Below are 21025 nucleotides of genomic sequence, written 5' to 3'. Positions count from 1 at the left end.
AATACCTGTGCCACCACCCCGCAAACGCTACCTCACTGCCACCTGAGTCAGACCAACCAACATAGGAATCACCACTTTTTAGGTGCCATCTTTTTGCTAGTGGGCCCACATGGTAGCGATCACTGCCAGAACCGGTTCCCGTGCGAAACCTACTCTCTCGCTGCAACCAGGAGTCCTGGGCTCTGCTGCCAGGCCAGGTAGTAACCCTTTGGCAGTTAGGGCTCAGCAATAAATGTTGGCCAAGCCAGAAATGGCCTCATCCCATGAATTAATTTAAAAAATAAAAAAAAAGACATCCACCATTATTCAAGTATTTACTCCCTCATGTGCCAATGCATGGTAGCAGGAAGATGTACTATATTAGAGCTGCATTGACAAGTAACTTGTCAAAACAACTTCAGCACTTTCTAAAACCATGATTTCTAACCACCAAGAAGGGCAAGAACAGCAGAAGCATAGGAACACTACATGTTCCAAGGTACACACCTTCCTGATTTAGAGTTATGTCACTGTGGGACCGTAAGACCATAGATACAGACGCAGACCTGCCATTCAATCATGGCTGATGTGTTTCTCAATCCCATTCTCCTGCCTTCTCCACATAACCTTTAATCCCCTTACTGATCAAGATCCTATCTGTGTGGCTTAAATCCCTATGGCTGAAGAACGTGCTCTCCACCAAACCCCTCATGCCTTCCCCCATCAGCTCTGTAGAGTCCCTATGCTAAATAAATTTATGGTTGTTCAAGAAGACAACTGACTGCCACCTTTTCTAAGGAAGTAGTGGATGGGAAACATCTGCAGGTTTTGTCAGTGGCACCTGCATCGTATGAAAGAAGAAAAGATAATGCCTCTAAAAATAGCCAACAATCTTGCACACGAGGGAACTGAGCACTGAAAAATGACATGCATGCTTACTGTGATTTTCTGCAGGATGACTTCATCAATATACATATAATATTTGCATTGCATAAAAGTATTTTTAGAAGATAATTTATCAGCTTAAATGATTGTAAGTTTTTTGTTTTACAGTGTTATATTGCCCTTGCAAAAGGTAGCTTAACCCCTGATCACGTACTCATTTTACCTATTGGGCACCACCAGTCAGTGGTAGAGCTTCCTTCAGAAGTCATAGAAGAAGTACAGAAGTATAAACTGGCTTTGAAAAAGTTTTACAAGAGCATTGGGAAAAGGTTTGTAATGTTTGAAAGAAACTACAGGAGTCAGCACCTACAGTTGCAGGTAATTTCTTGTCACATCAAATATTTGAGTGAAACCTTGAATTTTCAATAGACAAAGTTCCACTTTCAAAATAGCAGCATATGTTGATTTGAAACATGAATCATTTGTTCTCATCCAAGGAGCATTTAAGATTTGATGTTTACATGTGGTTGATCTTAAATCGGTTGGTTTTAGAAGTACCAGACCAGTCCTACAGTCTCCACAAACAATAATATTGAGTTGGAAACTTTGTTGTGAAAAACTATCAAGTCCTTCTGTTATTTAACACTTTCAGCTCACACAGCAAATGCTCTTTTTTTCATTAGTTTAAGTCTGAAATAATCCCAGATGTTGTCTCATCTGGTATGATGATGAGTTTTCCTGAGGGAACCAATATCCCAATGATGTCTTTTTTTTCTAATTATTTTTAGATTAATCTATACAAAATCCAAAATATCTGACTTTTGTGTAAACTGTTTTGATGGTAACTGCAATTAGTTCGGAGTGACACTTTCCATTTTCATTCAGGTGGTTCCTGTACCTATCCAAAGTTGTACAACTGAGGACATTAAAGAAGCTTTTATTGTACAAGCAGAGGAACAGAGGATGGAGCTATTGGAGATCCCTGAACATTCTGATCTCAAACAAGTGAGTTTATTTAATGTACTTCAGTAACTCAAAAGACACAAGCAATCTTATTTTTGCCATGGAGCCATAAACAATTGATGAACAAAAAATTTCTAAGTGGTCTATCAAGGCTACATCTGAAAATTTTATACAAAATAGTCAATGCTAAAGGGTTGGATAAGCTGCCTGACTTCAGAATAGATAAGTGCACTATCATGTGGTATTGTACTTTTTTCAATTTCTTTGTCTGCACATTTAAGTTAACTAAAAATTCAGTCTCCAAACTATACTTGCATTGTTTTCAAAATGCATTGTGTGCACTCTTTCCATTCCCTTGGCTTCTTTTTTACCTGAAGGTTATCACAATGCTGATTGCCTATTTTCATCACCAGTCACCCATTTGCCTTCAAATCCAGCTCTCTTTAAAATTTTCACCAGTGTACCTTTTCATCATGTTTTAGGCCTTTCCCATCTCTAATAATCAACGAGGAATTGAGAAACAAATTTGTAAGGAGATTTCAGTTAGCTATAAGAAGGTTGGTTATTGTAGAGGATTTTAACTTTCCAAACATAGACTGGGACTGCCAATGTGTTAAGGGTTTAGATGGAGGAGAATTTAAGTGTGGACAAGAGATATTTCTGATTCAAAATGTGGATGTACCTACTAGCGATGACCTACTCTTGGGAAATAAGGCAGGGCAGGTGACTGAGGTGTCAGTGAGGGTGCCGGCGACCATAGTTCTATCAATTTTAGAATAATGATGGAGAAGGATAGACCAGATCTAAAAATTGAAGTTCTAAATTGGAGGAAGACTAATTTTGACGGTATCAGACAAGAACTTTCAAAAGCTGATTTGGGGCAGATGTTCGCAGATAAAAAGATGGCTGGAAAATGGGAGGCCTTCAGAAATGAGATAACGAGAGTCCAGAGACAATATATTCCTGTTAGCGTGAAAGGAAAGGCTGGTAGGAGTAGGGAATGTTGGATGGCTAAAGAAATTGAGGTTTGGTTAAGAAAAAGAAGGAAGCATATTTCAGGTATAGACAAGATAGATCGAATTAATCCTTAGAGTATAAAGGCAGTAGGAGTATACTTTGAGAGAAATCGGGAGGGCAAAAAGGGGACATGGGATAGCTTTGGCAAATAGGGTTAAGGAAAATCCAAAGGGAATTTACAAACACATTAAGGACAAAAGGGTAACTGGGGAGAGAATAGGGGCACCTCAAATATCAGCAACACAGCCTTTGTGTGGAGCCGCAGGTGATGGAGGAGATACTAAACGTGCATGGATGTTGGTTTGCTCGCTGAGCTGGAAGGTTCATTTTCAGACGTTTCATCACCATACTAGTTAACATAGAACATGGAAAAGTACAGCACAAAACAGGCCCTTTGGCCCATGATGTTGTGCTGAGGGTTAATCCTAATGTAAAATAAAATAACCTACACACCCCTCAACTCACTCTATCCATGTGCATGTCCAGCAGTCGCTTAAATGTCCCTAATGACTCTGTTTCCACGACTACTGCTGGCAACGCATTCCATGAATTCACAACTCTCTGCATAAAGAACCTTCCTCTGACGTCCCTTCTATATCTTTTTCCTAATATCTTAAAACTATGACCCCACGTGCTAGTCAGTCCTGCCCTGGGGAAAAGTCTCTGGTTATTGACTCTATTCATTCCTCTCATTACCTTGTATACCTCAATCAAGTCACCTCTCTTCCTCCTCCTCTCCAGAGAGAAAAGTCTGAGCTTAGTATGACAAGCTGTCCAGTCCAGGCAGCATCCTGGTAAACCTCCTTTGCACTCTCTCCAAAGCCTCTATCTTTCCGAAAGTAGGGTGACCACAACTGACAGTGTTCCAAGTCTGGTCTCACCAGGGACTTGTAGAGCTGTAGCAAAGCCTTGTGGCTCTTAAACTCCATCCCCCTGTTAATGGAAGCCAAAACACCATATGCTTTCTTAACAACCCTATCCACAACTTTGAGGGATCTATGTACTTGCACACCAAGGTTCCTCTGTTCCTCCACACTGCCAAGAATCCTGTCTTTAATCCTGTATTCAGCTTTCAAGTTCAACCTTCCAAAATGCATCACTTCACACTTATCCAGGTTGAACTCCATCTGCCATTTCTAAGCCCACCTCTGCATCCTGTTTGTCGTGCTGCAGCCTGCAATAGCCCTCGATACTATGGATGGCACTTCCAACCTTTGTGTCATTTGCAAATTTACTAAGCCACTCCTCATCCAAGTCATTTATAACAACTACAAAGAATAGAGACAAAAACAGAGTCCAGCGGGACCCCACTCAACACTGACCTCCAGGTAGAATACTTTCCATCTATAATCACTCTTTGCCTTCTATCAGACAACCAATTCTGAATCCAGATAACCAAATCTCCCTGTATCCCATATTTCCTGACTTCATGAATGAGCCTACCATGGGGAATCTTATCAAATGACTTACTGAAGTCCAGATACACCACATCCACTGCTCCACCTTCGTCGACCTGTCTTGACACCTCCTCAAAGAACAGTGAGATTTGTGATGCACGACCTGTCCCTCAAAGCCATGCTGACTGCCTTTAATCACACTGCTTTTCCAAATAGTCATAAATCCTATCCCTCAGAATTCTTTCCAGAACTTTGCTGAACACAGACGTAAGACTGACTGACTGACTGATCTGTAATTGCCAGGGGTTTCCCTATTACCCTTCTTGAAAAGAGGAACAACGTTCACCTCATTCCAATCCTCCGGTACGACACTAATGGAGAGTGAGGAGGTAAAATTCTTCACCAGTAACATCTTCAGTGAGCCTCCGGAGCACTGCTGATGATTCCTGCATTCTATTTATCAACAAACACATTGACTTGCACCCCATTTACCACCCCTTCAGAAAAGGAACAGGAAATGACATCACCAACCCAAAGAAACCCAAATGTACAAATAGAAAGAAGGAATCATCAGCAGTGCTTCATCCGGATGCTCACCGAAGATGTTACCTAGTATGGTGACGAAACGTCTGAACATGAACCTTCCAGCTCAGCGAGCAAACCTACGTCCAGAACCTCAACCTGAACTACAAATCTTCTCAAAACTTGCTAATACTAAATGAGTATTGTGTAATAGCCTTTACTGTGGAAAAGGACATGGAAGATATATAATGTTGGGAAATAGATGGTGACATTTTGAAAAAAATGTCCATATTACAGAGGAGGAAAAGCTGGATGTCTTGAAACACATAAAACTGGATAAATCCCCAGCACCTGATCAGGTGTACCCTAGAACTCTGTGTGGGAAGCTAAGGAAGTGATTGCTGGGCCACTTGCTGAGATATTTGTATCATCGATAGTCACAGGTGAAGTGCTGGAAGACTGGAGGTTGGCTAACTTGGTGCCACAGTTTAAGAAAGGTGGTCAGAACAAGCCAGGGAACTATAGACAATTGAGCCTGATGTCGGTATGGGCAAGTTGTTGGAGGGTGTCCTGAGGGACAGGATGTACATGTATTTGGAAAAGCAATCTGATTGTGGATAGTTAATATGACTTTGTGCTTGGGAAATCCTGTCACACAAACGTGACTGAGTTTTTTTTAAAAAGACATAACAAAGAGGATTGATGAGGGTAGAGTGTTGAACGTGATCCACATGGACTTCAGTAAGGCATTTGACAAGATTCCCCATGTGCAACTGGTTAGCAAGATTAGATCTCATGGAATACAGAGAGAACTCGCCATTTGGATACAGAACTGGCTCAAAAGTAGAAGACATGGTGGTTGTGGAGGGTTGTTTTACAGACTGGAGGCCTGTGACCAGTGGAGTGCCACAAGGATAGATACTTTTCATCATTTTCTATAAATGATTTGGATGTGAGCATAAGAGGTATAGTCAATAAGTTTGCAGATTACACTGAAATTGGAGGTGTTGTGAACAGCGAAGAAGGTTACCTCCGATTATAATGGGATCTTGATCAGATGGGCCAGTGGGCTGAGAAGTGGCATTTGGAGTTTAATTTATATAAATGCGAAGTGCTACATTTTGGGAAAGCAAATCTTAGCAGGACTTCTATACTTAATAATAAAGTCCTCGGAAGTGTTGCTGAATAAAGAGACCTTGGAGTGCAGGTTCATAGCTCCTTGAAAGTGAAGTCGTAGGTAGATAGGATAGTGAAGAAGGCATTTGGTATGCTTTCCTTTATTGGTCAGAGTATTGAGTACAGGAGTTGGGAGGTCATGTTGCAGCTGTACAGGACATTGGTTAGGCCACTTTTGGAATAATGGAATATTGCACCCTATCGGAAGGGTGTTGTGAAACTTGAAAAGGTTTAGTAAATGTTTATAAGGATGTTGCCAGGGTTGGAGGATTTGAGCTGTAGGGAGAGGCTGAATAGGTTGGGGCTGTTTTGCCTGGAACGTTGGAGGCTGAGGGGCGACCTTATAGAGGTTTAAAAAATCATGATGGGCACGGATAGGATAAATAGACAAAGTCTTTTCCCTGGGGTGGGGGAGTCCAGAACTAAGGGGCATAGGTTTAGGGGAAAGATATAAAAGAGACCTAAGGGGCAACCTTTTCACGCAGAGGATGGTACGTATATGGAATGAGCTGAGCTGCGAGGGGAAGTGGTGGAGGCTGGTTACAATTGCAACATTTGAAAGGCATCTGGATGGGTATATGAATAGGGAGGGTTTGGTGGGATATGGGCTGGGTGCTGGCAGGTGGGAATAGATTGGGTTGGGATATCTGGTTGGCATGGACTAGTTGGACCTCTATGACTCTTGCCCTAACTATTTCTTCATTGACCTCACCAAATTTCTTCTCTGTTTAAATCTGCGATAACTGAACATATAGTGGTGGAAAAAGATAGACCGGATCTAAAAGTTAACGTTCTAAATTGGAGGACGGTCAATTTTGGGGTATTAGGCAAGAGCTTTCAAAAATTGATTGGGGGCAGATGTTCTCTTTGTAAGGAGACGGCTGGAAAATGGGAAGCCTTCAACACTACGATCATGAGAGTCTGGAGACAGTATGTTCCTGTTAGAGTGAAGGTCAAGGCTGGTAGGTGTAGGGAATGCAGGATGACTGGAGAAATGGAGGTTTTGGTTAAGAATAAGAAGGAAGCATATGTCAGGTATAGACAGCAGAGATTGAATGAATCCCTAGAAGAGTATAAAGGCAGTAGAAGTATACTTAAGAGGGAAATCATGAGGACAAAAAGGGAACATGAGATAGCTTTGTCAAACAGCATTAAGGAGAATCTGAAGGGATTCTATAAACCCATTAAGGACAAAAGGGGAACTAGGGAGAGAATAGGGCTGCTCAAAGATCAGCAAGGCCACCTATATGTGGAGATTGGGGGGAGGGGGGAGATTGGGGGGAGGGCGGTGGGGAGATACTAAATGAGTATTTTGCATCAGTTTTTACTATGGAGAAATATGTGGAAGAAAGAAAACATGGGGAAATAGTGACATCTTGAAACATGTCCGTATTACAGAGGAGGTGGTGGTAGAAGTCTTAAAATGCATAAAGTTGGATAAATCCCTTGGACCTGATCAGCTATACCCTGAAACTCTGTAGGAAAATGGGGAAGAAATTGCTGGGCCCCTTGCTGAGATATTTGTATCAACGATAGCCACAGGTGAGATGCCGGAAGACTGGAAGTTGGCTAATGTAATGCCACTATTTAAGAAAAGTGGTAAGGAACAGCCAGGGAACTATATACCATTGACCCTGACATTGGTAGTGGGCAAGTTGTTGGAGGGAATCCTGAGGGACAGGATGTTCATCTATTTGAAAAGACAAGGACTGATTAGGGATAGTCAACATGGCTTTGTGTACAGGAAATGATTGAGTTTTTTGAAGAAGTAACAAAGAGCATTGAGGGCAGAGTGGTGTACATGATTTCTATGGATTTCAGTAAGGCATTTGACAAGGTTCTTCATGATAGACTTGTTAGCAAAGTTAGAGCGTATGAAATAATGGGAGAACTAGCCATTTGGGTACACAAATGGCTCAATTGTAGAAGACAAAGGTTGGTGGTGGAGGGTTGCTATTCTCACTGGAGGCAATGTGTCATAAGGATCGGTGCTGGGTCCAATGCTTTTTGTCACTGATATAAATGGTTTAGATATGAACATAGGAGGTATGGTTCGTAGATTTGCAAATTGCACCAAAGTTGAGGTGTAATGGACAACAGAGAAGCTTACCTCAGTACAATGGGATTTTGATCAGGTGGACTAAGGACTGAAGAGTGGCAGATGGAGTTTCTTTTTAGATAAATTTGAAGTGATACATTTTGGGGAGGCAAATGAGGGCAGTACTTACAAACTTAATGGTAAGGTCCTGGGGAGTTTTGCTGAAGAGAGAGAGCTTGGATCGCAGGTTAATTGTTTCTTAAAGTGGAGTCACAGGTAGGTAGGATAGTGGCAATATATGATGTGCTTGCCTTAACTGGTCATTGCATTAAGTATAGACGTTAAGCGGTCATATCGCGGCTGTACAGGATATTGGTTAGACCACAATTGGAATGCTGCTCATAATTCTGGTTTCCCTGCTACAGGAAGGATGTTGTGAAATTTGAAAGGGTTCAGACAAGATTTACAAGGATGTTGCCAGAGTTTGAGCTGTAGGGAGATGCTGAATAGACTGGGTCTATTTACCCTGGAGCATCAGAGGTTGAAGGGTGACCTTAGAAGTTTACATATTCATGATGGCATGAATAGGGTAAAAGATATGGTATTTTCCCTCGGGTGGGAAGTCCAAAACTAGAGGGCACAGGTTTAATGTGAGAAGAGAAAGATTTAAAAGGGATGTAAGGGCCGATTTTTAAAGGCAGAGGGTTGTGTGTGTATGGAATGAGCTGCCAGAGGAAGTGGTGGAGGCTGGTACAGTTATAATATTTAAAAGGCCTCTGGTTGCATATATAAATAGGAAGGGTTTAGAGGGAAATGGGCCAAATGCTGGCAAATGGGACTAGATTTATTTAGGTTATCTTGTTGGCGTGGACAAGTTGGACAGAAGGGTCTGTTTCCGTGTTGTATATTTCTATGACTTTATACCAATTCCAAGACATTGAAGCTACTTTTTTTGACCCTCCTCACTGATGAGAACGCTTCCTTCCTAGCCATGTGCTGGTTTCTGATCTTGACCTTCCTTGTTATTTCACACGTCCATATCAGTAACTAGGAGAAAGCGAGAACTGCAGATGCTGGAGAGTCAGTCGAAAAGGGTGGCGCTGGAAAAGCATAAGCTTATGCCCAAAATGTCAACTCTCCTGTTCCTCAGATGCTTTCTAACCTGCTGTCCTTTTCCAGTGCCACCCTTTTCCATCTCCATATCAGTGTCTGTATCTCATTGGCATCCACTCACGTTTCTCACTTCTTGATGTTGCCCAAGATTTTTATATTATGTAATAAGACTGGTTTCAGAGTTGTCTTGTGGATTCCTGTTTCCAAGTTCAGCAGTGTTTTTTCTATCATCTTACTCTGTTCAGTTACTCCAAACAGAGCTAATCTGTTGTTTAATTTATATTTCCATTCTTCTGGTCATTGGCACCACTTGACCCCAGGTACTTGAAACTTTCATTTTCTCCAAGATTTCTTACACTTCTTCATTTTCCACTGGGGCGGTACGATGGCTCAGTAGTTAGCACTGCTGCCTCAGCGCCATGCGCCAGGGTTCGACTCCAGCCTCGGATGACTGTCTGTGTGGAGTTTGTACATTCTCCCTGTTGTCTGCATGGGTTTCCTCTGGGTGCTCTGCTCTCCTTCCACAGTCCAAGTATGTGCAAGTTAGATGAATTAGTCAGGAGGAAATGTAACAGAACGGGTCTGGGTGGGTTACTCTTCAGAGGGTCATTGTGGACTTGCTAGGCCAAAGGGTCTGTTTCTACATTGTAGGGATTCTAATTCTAATTTTACAGACAAAATTTCTGCTTGACTAGGTACAAGAAACGTGACTGCAATTTGACCAAACTGATCAGTGGTAATTATCTGGTTTGGTGCTGTTAGGTTACAACTGTTTTCAAAGACAAATTTGGGAGTCTTCAAAATGATTTCACAGCTTGTTTGTTTAAAAAAAAAGTGGCAAATTGCTATTTCATTCAAGACTTAACCCTTTGTTTAAATCTCTCTTTGTATTGAAAGTTCTGAGTTTAATTTTGTTCATCAATCTGTTTAAGTTGTGCATTCAATTTATTTAAAATATTTTACTGGCACAAAGTAGCATCAGTTCCATTTATGCAGTGTTCCGGATGAACAGCTTATGCTCAAAACATCGACACTCCTGCTCCTCGGATGCTGCCTGACTGGTTGTGCTTTTCCAGCCCCACATTTTTTGATGTAATTCCATTTATGCAATGTAGTAAAATATCTCGAGGATGTCTCTTCACATGAGCATCTTTCAAACGAGGTTTGAATGCCCCACATAAGTTGGTAGGGCAGATGCACAAAAAGTTTGATCTTTCCCTCCCTGGAGATGAAGAGGAAAGTGACAAGAAGGACAAATGATTGGTTAAGATACTCCCTTGTACCCTCAACAATTAAGTACTGGGTGAGAAGGCCTATTGGCGATCTTTCTCAACTTGGCACAAGTTAAGGCCCTTCAAGTGGTCAGTTAATGGCCTGACCTCATCCCTGGTCCCATTATCTGCCTTTTCACTAAATGTGTAAAGTGGTTTGTTCACCATTCCTAGGGGTGTGGAACTTCCATTTACCCAGTCCATGGTGGGCATTGGATGGGAAAGCAAAAGGGTAGCATTTGACAGCCAACCTCTGTCCTTGGCTTTGACAACCCTCTTCCTGCATCCCACACTCTGCAATACTTCCCAAAAATGCCCTTCTTGTTAGTTCACCACATCATGGTTTCACAGCATGACCCTCCAGCAACAGTCTCGAGGATCCAGAAGCTACTGGCTTCTGATTGGCTGGCAGCCTCGGGTGAGATGGAATTTCTGTGGGGGGCCTCCATGATTGGACAAAAGAACCTGAACCTCTCAAGTCAGTACTTTATCTAATTGATGCTTAATCCAGTGAACTCCTCACTGGCAGAGGGCAGAAAGTTAGTCTCCCTGAAATCATATCCCCATGCTTTTTATAACTTTTGAGCTGAGGTGTTGTTCTGTTCAATAGGGTTTATATGCTGCACTTAATATCTTGCAGCAAGTCTGCTTCCCCATCCTCGCTAAACTGCAAAGGTTCTAATTTATTCAATGCCTCACTTAGAGTTATAACCTCCATGTTTGAATTCCTATTATGGTTTTGCACCCATCTTGCTTTCTGCAAAATCACGTCTACCCTTCATCCAGCTTTTAGGACTTAGCCTTCATCTGTTTCTTTCCACTGATGCTGGTTACTTATGCATTCTTTCATCCAAGCATTAGTGAATATGCCTTTGCCTTTCTATTAACTCGTGGTGTTGAATTCCCTATTGAAAACTTTCTACCTCCCATTTTAAAAGTCATATTTTTGGTAAGCCCTCCAAACACCTTTGATTCAGCCACACTTCTGATACATCTTCCTTTGGTTCAGTCCCTGTTTTATGTCTCTTGGAAGTGCCGAGGGATTTTTCTATATTAAAGAAGTCCTTTAAATGAAAATTATTTCATTTGTCTCTTTTTTTTTTAAATATATTGCACTGTAGGACATTTGTACAGGATTTCTTTGTTTGTACATCTATTATTTGTGTTAATACAACTGACCAAATACCAATACACAATACACTACAATTGTTCTAAAAAATGTTGCAGTACAATTTGTGATGTTCCACAGTAGAAAATATTTTAAGTGACGAGAGGAATGAATTTTACATTTCATTAGTCAAAGTAAGTAGTGTTTCACTTGGATTTTAGTTGAATTATCTTTAATATTTTTTTGCCAGTTTAGGATTTGGTTCTCAGTAACTGAAAGTTCAGGTAATAAAATGTTTTTAAAAATAGTACTCATGATAGATAACAGCTTTTGTAGAACAGTGTAAATTAGGTTTGTACGTTTGTATATGTAGTAATGGAAAAAGTTTTAGGTTTCGATTATTGGAAGATTTCCAAGATGCTTTTCTTAGAAAGTTGCAACAACCATTGCTGCACCTGTTTCTGAATGACGCTTGTAGGCCATGTTGGTAACTATCTTGGAAAGGCGCAAACAGATTGGTGTATTTAGCAGCTAATGGACCTATGCCCATGGAAAAATAATTGTCACCCTCTATTGTGTAATGTTAAAGTTGTATTTGTCACTGTAACAGATATTTCTCAAAGTTTCATGAAAATGTGATGTAGAAAGCCGTAAATAGTGTTTTTTTGGCAAACATGCATAGTGAGTGGATGTGCTTTTTTAAAATTTACTCATGAGATGAGAGCAGGCTGGGCCATTCTTCCTAGTTGCCTTTGAGAAGGTGGTGGTACGCTGCCTTCTTGAATTGCTGCAGCCCACGTATCGTAGGTCCAGTTAATGTGATTTATATAAATGTGGAGCCTAGGTTACAATATTCTTTATTTCAGGTAGTTTGGAAGAGCAGTGTTCCTCTCTGCCAAGATTGTCAGTTGTGAGTTATAAAGTTGTAGAGTTATACAGTGTAGAAACAGACCCTTCAGTCTAACTAGTCCACGCCAACCATGTTGTCAAACTAAACTAGTCTCACCTACCTGCGTTTGGTCCATATCCCTCCCAACCTTTTTCATTCATTACTCATCCAAATGTCTCAAACTTTTTAATTGTACCTGCATCCGTCACTTTCTCTGGTAATTCATACCACACACTAACCACACTGTTTGGAAAAAATATGTCCCTCGTGTTATTTTTCAATATTTCTGTCTTGCCTTAGAATATAACTCCAAGTTTTGAATTCCCCTCACCTAAGGGAACAAAGACATTTCTTATTCATCTTATCCATGGCCCTGGTGATTTTATAAACCTCTGAAGTCACCTGTCAACCTCCTGTGCTCCAGTGAAATAAATCCCAGCCTATGCAGCTTGTTTTTGTAACTCAAACCCTCAGTGCCCATCAACATTCTGGTAAATCTTTTCTGAACCCTTTCCAATTTAATAATATCCTCATATCAGGGCAATCAGAAATGCACAGAGTACTCCAGAAGAGTCCTCACCAACAACCTGTACAACTTCAACATGATGTCCCAACTCTTATACTCAAAGGTCTAAGCAATGAAGACAAGCGTGCTAAACGCTGCCGGAAAACAACCCTGTCAACTTGTTTCGCAAATTTCAAAGAATTATGTGCCTGAACCCCTAGGTTTGTCTGCTCTACAAAACCGCCCAAAGCCCATCCATTAATTTTGTAAATCCTGCCTTTGTTTGTTTTGTTTTACCAAAATGCAATATCTCACACTTATTCTCATTAAACCTCATCTACCACTCCTTAACCCATTGATCCAATTGATGAAGATCTCTTCATAATCTTAGATTACCACCTTCGTTGTACATTATAGTGCCAATTTTGGTATCATCAGCAAATTTACTAGCCCAAAGCATTTATATAATTAACAAACAAAAGTGGGCCCAACACCAATTCTAGTGCTCACAGGCCTCCAAAAACAAACCCCTCCTACTGTAAAGCCAATTTCAATTTGTGCTAATGTACATAGTCAAGCATTTTGCGCAAAACAGATTGTGAAATCCCTGCAATTCCTGCTGTCTCTGTCACAGTAGTGGCTTGAAAAAGATGAGAATGTATGGGCTCTTTTAGGGCTATAAATTAGTTTCAACCTCCATTTTACTCAGGGCCATTGCAACAAAAATCTGGGTTAGATGACTGTAGACTTCAACGTGAAAGGTCTAACTCATTCCCAGTTATTAAAATGCTATTTGACATTGCCTTCAACTTAAAAAAAGTTAGTTCCCCAAATTGTTTGAAAGATGAAAAATACCGAAAAAATTACGATCCAGCTGTATGTAACTTTTAAGTAAATCAATTTTTTGTGTTTTGCAGATAATTCAACCTGGATCAGCATATTTCTATGTTGAGCTAGACAGTGGCGAAAAGTTGTTGCACCGAATCAAGAAACACTTTCCTTTACAGTTTGGCAGGTAAGAGCAGGCAATCAAGTGGTCTTAAGGGTGTGTCATTCTAATGACCTTTGTTTCGTATTGTAGCTACCTGAATTGGATCTGAACAGTCTTCATCACAGTGAATTTTACCAATCCGATAGTTCTGTGTTCAATTAGATGAAACAAACATTTAACAACTTAATGTAGTAGTTTCATAATTGAAAATAACATTCACTGCTGCCTCGCAGCTCCAGGATCACAGGTTCGATTCCAGTCTCTGGCAACTATCTATGGAGTTTGCGTGTTTTCCCTGTTTCTGTTTGGGTTTCTGCTGGGTGCTCAGGTTTCTTCCCACATTCCAAAGAGATTTTTTTTATGCACAGGTTGGTTCATATGTAGAATGAACTTCCTGAGAAAGTGGTGGATGCGGGTACAATTACAGCTTTTAGAAAGCATTTGGATAGATGCATGAATGGGAAAGGTTTGGATGTATATGAATGTCTCATTAGCAGGGGCTTATCCCAAGTAGATTTTGAGCAGAATTAAATATCACTGGTTTTCTTTCTTTTAGAGTATGCCCTTTACAAACTGTGTGTCAAAGAACATTCCACATCCTCTCTAAAATGAGGTTTCCTCATTGAATTTAAAATGGAGAAGTAGCAGTTGGATGCTTGGTTGATAGCAGATTGCAAGAGTGAGGAAATGGTGTTGGAGATAACATTAAGCAGCATTTGGCCACAAACTCAAGTTTAGCTCTTAAGACTAATAATTTTGTGGAGAACAGCACCACCTATCTTATAGATGTGAAGTTGTGAGCTCTTGAGAAAATAAACAACTGTACCCACCTTTCTGAGGCAACATGCTTTAGGATTTGGGGTGGAGAGATCGTAATCAGAAATGAATAAATATGTAATTTTGGCAACTAGAGTAAAAAGGTAGTACTTCATATTTATACATATAAGACTTCTCATGCATTCTACAGTTGCGTGTTTGTTTGTTCTGTTTGCGCAGCAAGCTTTGTCAAGTAAATAAAGTGAGATTTATTATTTGTTGCAGCAATGTTTACTCTATGGTTTGTTAACTATGTTCTTTTATCAATTTCTTAGAGAGGTTTTGGCAAGTGAAGCTGTCCTAAATATGCCAGATAAAGCCAACTGGAGGGAATGTAAATACAGCCGAGAAGATGAAGAAGAATTTGCTAAGGTTTTCAGGAATGGTTTTCAACCATATGATTTTTCATTGCTTGACTAACTTAAGATTATATTGCATTTAAATTATTTTGAATGCTTTCAATAGCACAGGTTGATGTAATCTCAGAATTGTTTACTTTGATACAGATATATATTTTCATCTACAGAACTGCAGTTGTGAACATTCAGTGGACCTTAGAAAATAATGTATATAATTGTTTTCTGATTAAACTCACACAACAAAATGAATCTGATATTTTACAAACATTTTTAAAATTTAGTCCCTCTCCTTCCACTAATGTAAATATATTGACTCAAATAAGAACATTTTTTTAAAAAGTTGCTATTGGAATGTGGTGGCTCAATGTGATTCTGGAAATTGCAATTTTTACTTATTGGGTGATAGATGTATTTTTACTACAATTTAAATTAAATTGTATGGATTTGTTTTTTAGGAAAACGGTGTACAGTCTGTGCAGTAGACTTGCTGATATATTTTCCCAATTCATGATTCATGTGATTTTGATGAAACAATCCATTTTAGGTATTTTGTTACATGGTCCAGTACAAAGCCTTTGTTTGTAAGATATTTTAGTACACTTCATGGGATACATGTAACTGTAATGGTCAGAAACATCCACTTAAGAGTCATTTACTTTTCTGTTCTTAATAGTGAATTAAAGCTTTATTGAATGTGACATTATTCAACACAGTTTATAGACTCTGTCCTGTTCACTTTCCTAACTAGTTTTCACATTCTTTTGTAAACTTTTCCTATTTTGGATATATCATAAAAATGAAAACGTTTTAAATTGCAGACTTTCAATATTACAGCCAAATAGTTGAATATGTAAAATGTTGACATTAAATCATAACTATTCCAACACACACATCATAACTATATCTCTTTGCAACACCTTTCTCGTTAACCCACTAAATAAGAAAGGCGCCATTTTTGTTCTCTGCGGTCTATTGTGTTTTTCCTTCTGTATAATATATTCTAACTAGATTAGTTCTGATGTAGAATTAAACTCTACTTTGTGACCAGACATCCTCAAACTGTAACTAGTGAAAGGAGAAAATGTTCTGTTCAAACTCTGTTTCATTTTGGATACGCAATAAAGCACAGATGGAGCCACCTATTCTCTTTGGATGTTAATCAACCTAGTAGGGACTGTATTGTTCAAATAGTGGATTGAATTTAATCCCTGCCCCAAGGTTAGTTGGAGGTAGGGAGATATTTAAATAGGTAGGAAGGTGCCAGAAGGTGACTCTGCCTCTGCTCAGGGATTGGAGGTCTTGTATATATTGATTCTGCCCTGGTGCAAGTTGAGGCTTTTAAGTGGGCAGTTAAGGCCTTATCCTGTTGCTACTAGTTTTCAGCCTTAAGCAGATGAAGTAGATGGGTCACTGTATGGGGAGCTCTTTCATTGCCTGATCAATACGCTTGACATCAAGAAGGGCCACACACTGCCACTGCTATATCTTATTGCAGACCCCCGTCCTATCCTTTCTTACCTGTTTTCTTGGGTCCTTTCGTAAACCTAGACTCTTCCTTTGCTGTGTTACTGATGTCTGAATCTGAGGCCAGCAGCTCCCCCAAGATTGAATTACTTAATGGCCACCCATATGTCTATATTTGGTACTTAATTCTAGCTGTCCTCACCCAAAGGAATTGTTAGGATTCCTACTGGTTCTCCAGCCTGAGGGAGAGACACTTGTCACCTCAATTAAATATTGTCCCATATGTTTAGTTGGAAGTATATAATCCTGTCCTATTTTTCATTTAGCTCATTGGTTACTACTATTAGCAGTTGAGCTTACAGTGACTTCAAGAATGCTGGCTGAAGCTTATTTTCAGTGTTGAATGTGCCTTGAAGAAAACTTATATCTGTGGCACTGAATCCTGTCAGTTGTCCACAGCAACCTTCATCTAATCAATAGCTTCTTGATGATCACTTGAAAATTACTGTTTTAGATTTTGGTTCTGAGACTTATTCTACTTATTCTCTTCCCCAATCTCCCTCATCCCAAAATGTGAGTTTAGCCTGCAATCTGAAAGTAACTGAAGCTGAAAGTTGTACTCTTAAACGCATTAATTAAGAACAACTATTTTTGGAAAATGGGGTAACCATCAACTTACATAAAAATGCAGCAAATACCTTTCCCTCATACATTACAAAATCTCTTGTGGAGAGTGGGTCTTTGATTATTGATACAGGTTGGAACTTTAGGGGTCTGAGCAACATGGGCTATGTTGAGATGCATGACAGAATTAGGTATCACTTTCGGCAGTCCCTTGCAGCTGAGGATGACCCTCTTCCATTCTCGGGGTGAGTCCATACGTGGCTATACAGACCAATGTGGCTACCACAAGCTCTGTTACACTTGGAGCAGGTGGCGGTTATAGGAAAGGGTGGATGGGGCATTGGCAGCGTACTCCTTTCAATGCTTTTGCCTGGCTTCCATTTTTTCCCTGACAGCATGTCTTGAGATGCTTGACACCTTTCTGGATGCTCCTGCACTTTGGATGGTCTTGGGCCAGTAATTCCCAGGTGTCTGTAGGAATTTCACTAGTGAGGCCTTGAAAGGATCACTGAAGCGCTTCCTCTGTCCTTCTGGGGTTTGCCTGCTGTTTCGAAGCTCCGATCACAAGTGAGGCAAGGATCATCTCGAAGTTCGCACCATCTCTCCGTCTTTTATGCTTTTCATAAGTGGCATGGTAAGGTTCACATGAGGCAGTGCATGATGCCAATTGACACAGTTTGAACATTTTGTTAATGCCACAACTCACCTCATTAATATTCAGACATTCACCGTGCCAAACAAAGATGTCAGGAAAACTCGACTGGGAAACCAGTGTGTGTATTTAGTGGAGTTAACTCTTTGCTCAGAATGACCACTGGCCACTGTCTATCTCAGGACACATCCACAGCCACCCTTTGGCAAATTCCAGAAACCAATGTCCATTCACAATGTATTGCAACTATCCTGGCACTTCCTGTCTACCTAGGCAGGCTGCTCAAGGCACAGTCAGCATCGTAGGATGCAGCAGTAACTACTATTGAGAGGTCTGCTGCAAGGATGGGTAATGTTTACAAATAGGTACCGAGTTTGTGGATTGGACCAGGCTACATCTCTGGGCTGCTCACTAGCCCTCTAAGCACTTGCTCATGCAGCACCAATTCGCATGCATGTACCATCCATGCCTTGCTGTGTGCCATGCCACAATTGTCACTTCAGCCAGCGGCAAAGGCTCTCATTACTGCCATTTTCAGGGACTCTGGCTGAGGCACACCATAGGCTGTTGTAAGTACCGAACTGTCCTTGGATGAGTAGGGATGGGGGTATCATGATGAACAGCGCACTAAGACAGCAGCCTGCATATTAAACACACTTGATGTAACCAAAAGGCCATATCGGAAACTGATAGAGGATTGTTCTCAGTACAATTGGGCGGGGTGGGAAAGCTTGTCTGTCAGAGGGTCCTGTAGTTATAGCAGTCTGCACATAGTCTAGGGCTTTGTCATTGTTTATCATCTACTTGGATGGCTGACTGTCAGGGAATCTATTCAGAGCATTTCAGGCAGCACCACATTTGGTGCTGTAGAGCTATTATATGCAGTAAGGAGATTAGTTTATCATTAATCAAGAGCTATGAATACAGCAGTAAGAGATTTGGTCAATCATGTATAGGCTTTGTTAGTTGAAGTATGTTAGAGGTCTGCTATGAATACAATCCTGTGTCCTCCATTGGTCTTTCAGGAGTGTTTAATTGGAAGTGGTGGGGCAAGGAACTTTCTAGGTGGTGAGGAGGATCAAGAATAGAAAGTGCATAATAGTCAAGGCTAGGGAGGAAGAAGCAGGGGCATTTAAAATAGTGGGGATAAGAATGGTGACAGTGAAACTTAAGTTCAATTCTTTCAGAATTGTCTTTTCTTTCCTCCTGTATTGGCGAAGTACACATGAGACAATCTGTTTTCTACATTACCTTTTGCCAAGGATATGTTTATGGGATGTTGTGATATTCAAGTTTACACAAAATACAATACACATCAACAAATACTATACCCCAGAGAAGTAGGGATACAAACATAAGGCACCCAAATCTCATTGGAATCAACAACAATATATAAAACCATACATAATTCTTACACAGGTCACTGTTTCCCTGAAAAAGGGACCATAATGACCTATGTACATAGAAGGAATTCTGCCCTAAGGGCAGAATTGAACAGTGAGCAAAAGCCCAGAATATGCAGCTACAAACTCCTTACGCATCACCTGCAACCAGGCATAATGTAAAGCAGTCTACAAAACACAGCACAACCAAGAAAAGACATATAGCTGAAAACTACCCAGCACGTGGTCACCCTTCAGGCTTTCCAGCCACCCCGCATGCCCAATGGCCTGTGCCTACCTTCCATTGTGCAGACCGGCTGAGGGCCGTCCAAACCCCGACATTGTCCGGACTGTGGAATGGGATGTTACTATACTGGAACAGTTAACTAGTAATAGTTACCATATCTATTATTCTGTTAAATTTTCCAACAGTTGAATTATTCCAAGTTCCTGTTTTGTTGTATTTTAACTATAATGTTTGAATAAATTGTGTTTTGCCATACATCAAGTAGTTTGACGAATCAAATTGTATCTGGAACACATTCATTGTTAAAATAAGAAAAGGTAAGGTTGTAGACTCCCTTAATCTGTTTTGAGAGGGCCTGGTCTGGTTCATTACAGACAGTGTCAATTTGATGAGGTAAAAACAATGACTGCAGATGCTGGAAACCAGATTCTGGATTAGTGGTGCTGGAAGAGCACAGCAGTTCAGGCAGCATCCGAGGAGCAGTAAAATTGGCAAAAGCCCTTCATCAGGAATAAAGGCAGTGAGCCTGAAGCGTGGAGAGATAAGCTAGAGGAGGGTGGGGGTGGGGAGAAAGTAACATAGAGTACATTGGGTGAGTGGGGGAGGGGATGAAGATGATAGGTCAGGGAGGAGAGGATAGGTGGAAAAGGAGATAGGCAGGTACGCAAAGTCATGGGGACAGTGCTGAGCTGGAAGTTTGGAACTAGGGTGAGGTGAGGGAAGGGGAAATGAGGAAACTGTTGAAGTCCACATTGATGCCCTGGGGTTGAAGTGTTCCAAGGCGGAAGAGGAGGCGTTCTTCCTCCAGGCGTCTGGTGGTGAGGGAGCGGCAGTGGAGGAGGCCCAGGACCTCCATATCCTCGGCAGAGTGGGAGAGGGAGTTGAAATGTTGGGCCGCGGGGCGGTGTGGTTGATTGGTGCGGGTGTCCTGGAGATGTTCCCTAAAGTGCTCTGCTAGGAGGTGCCCAGTCTCCCCAATGTAGAGGAGACCGCATCGGGAGCAACGGATACAATAAATGATATTAGTGGATGTGCAAGTAAAACTTTGGTGGATGTGGAAGGCTCCTTTAGGGCCTTGGATAGAGGTGAGGGAGGAGGGGTGGGCGCAGGTTTTACAGTTCCTGCGGTTGTAGGGGGGGCGTGGACCTGACCAGGTAGTCACGGAGGGAACGGTCTTTGCGGAAGGCGGAAAGGGGTGGGGAGGGAAATATATTCCTGGTGGTGGGGTCTGTTTGGAGGTGGTGGAAGTGTTGGCGGAAGATTTGGTTTATGCGAAGGTTGGTAGGGTGGAAGGTGAGCACCAGAGGCGTTCTGTCCTTGTTATGGTTGGAGGGGTGGGGTCTGAGGGCGAAGGTGCAGGATGTGGACGAGATGCGTTGGAGGGCATCTTTAACCACGTAGGAAGGGAAATTGCGGTCTCTAAAGAGGGAGGCCATCTGGTGTATTCTGTGGTGGAACTGGTCCTCCTGGGAGCAGATACGGCGGAGGTGGAGGAATTGGGAATACGGGATGGCATTTTTGCAAGAGGTAGGGTGGGAAGAGGTGTAATCCAGGTAGCTGTGGGAGTCGGTGGGTTTGTAAGTCGGTCGTCATTAATGGAGATGGAGAGGTCCAGGAAGGGGAGGGA

The 21025-nt window shown here is 41.3% G+C and overlaps 1 protein-coding gene across 8 annotated transcripts in view; it reads left to right on the top strand.

Moving 5' to 3' along the window:
* cwf19l1 (CWF19 like cell cycle control factor 1) overlaps nucleotides 1-16168 on the top strand; it is a 38174-nt gene extending 22006 nt beyond the window's left edge. For all 8 annotated transcript variants that reach the window (XM_043713560.2, XM_043713558.2, XM_043713559.2 and 5 more), the window contains 4 exons: nucleotides 1033-1242; nucleotides 1750-1869; nucleotides 13781-13878; nucleotides 14946-16168. In XM_043713560.2, coding sequence (XP_043569495.1) covers nucleotides 1033-1242; nucleotides 1750-1869; nucleotides 13781-13878; nucleotides 14946-15090 — 573 coding nt within the window. In that variant the 3' untranslated portion in view covers nucleotides 15091-16168. The remainder of the gene's footprint in view (nucleotides 1-1032; nucleotides 1243-1749; nucleotides 1870-13780; nucleotides 13879-14945) is intronic.
* Nucleotides 16169-21025: the final 4857 nt, after the last annotated feature.

The sequence above is a fragment of the Chiloscyllium plagiosum genome, unplaced genomic scaffold (genome assembly GCF_037043375.1).
Source record: "Chiloscyllium plagiosum isolate Xiang-an unplaced genomic scaffold, Cpla_swu_hap1 HiC_scaffold_23, whole genome shotgun sequence".
NCBI lineage: Eukaryota > Metazoa > Chordata > Chondrichthyes > Orectolobiformes > Hemiscylliidae > Chiloscyllium > Chiloscyllium plagiosum.
This window is presented reverse-complemented; position numbering and strand designations above follow the sequence as displayed.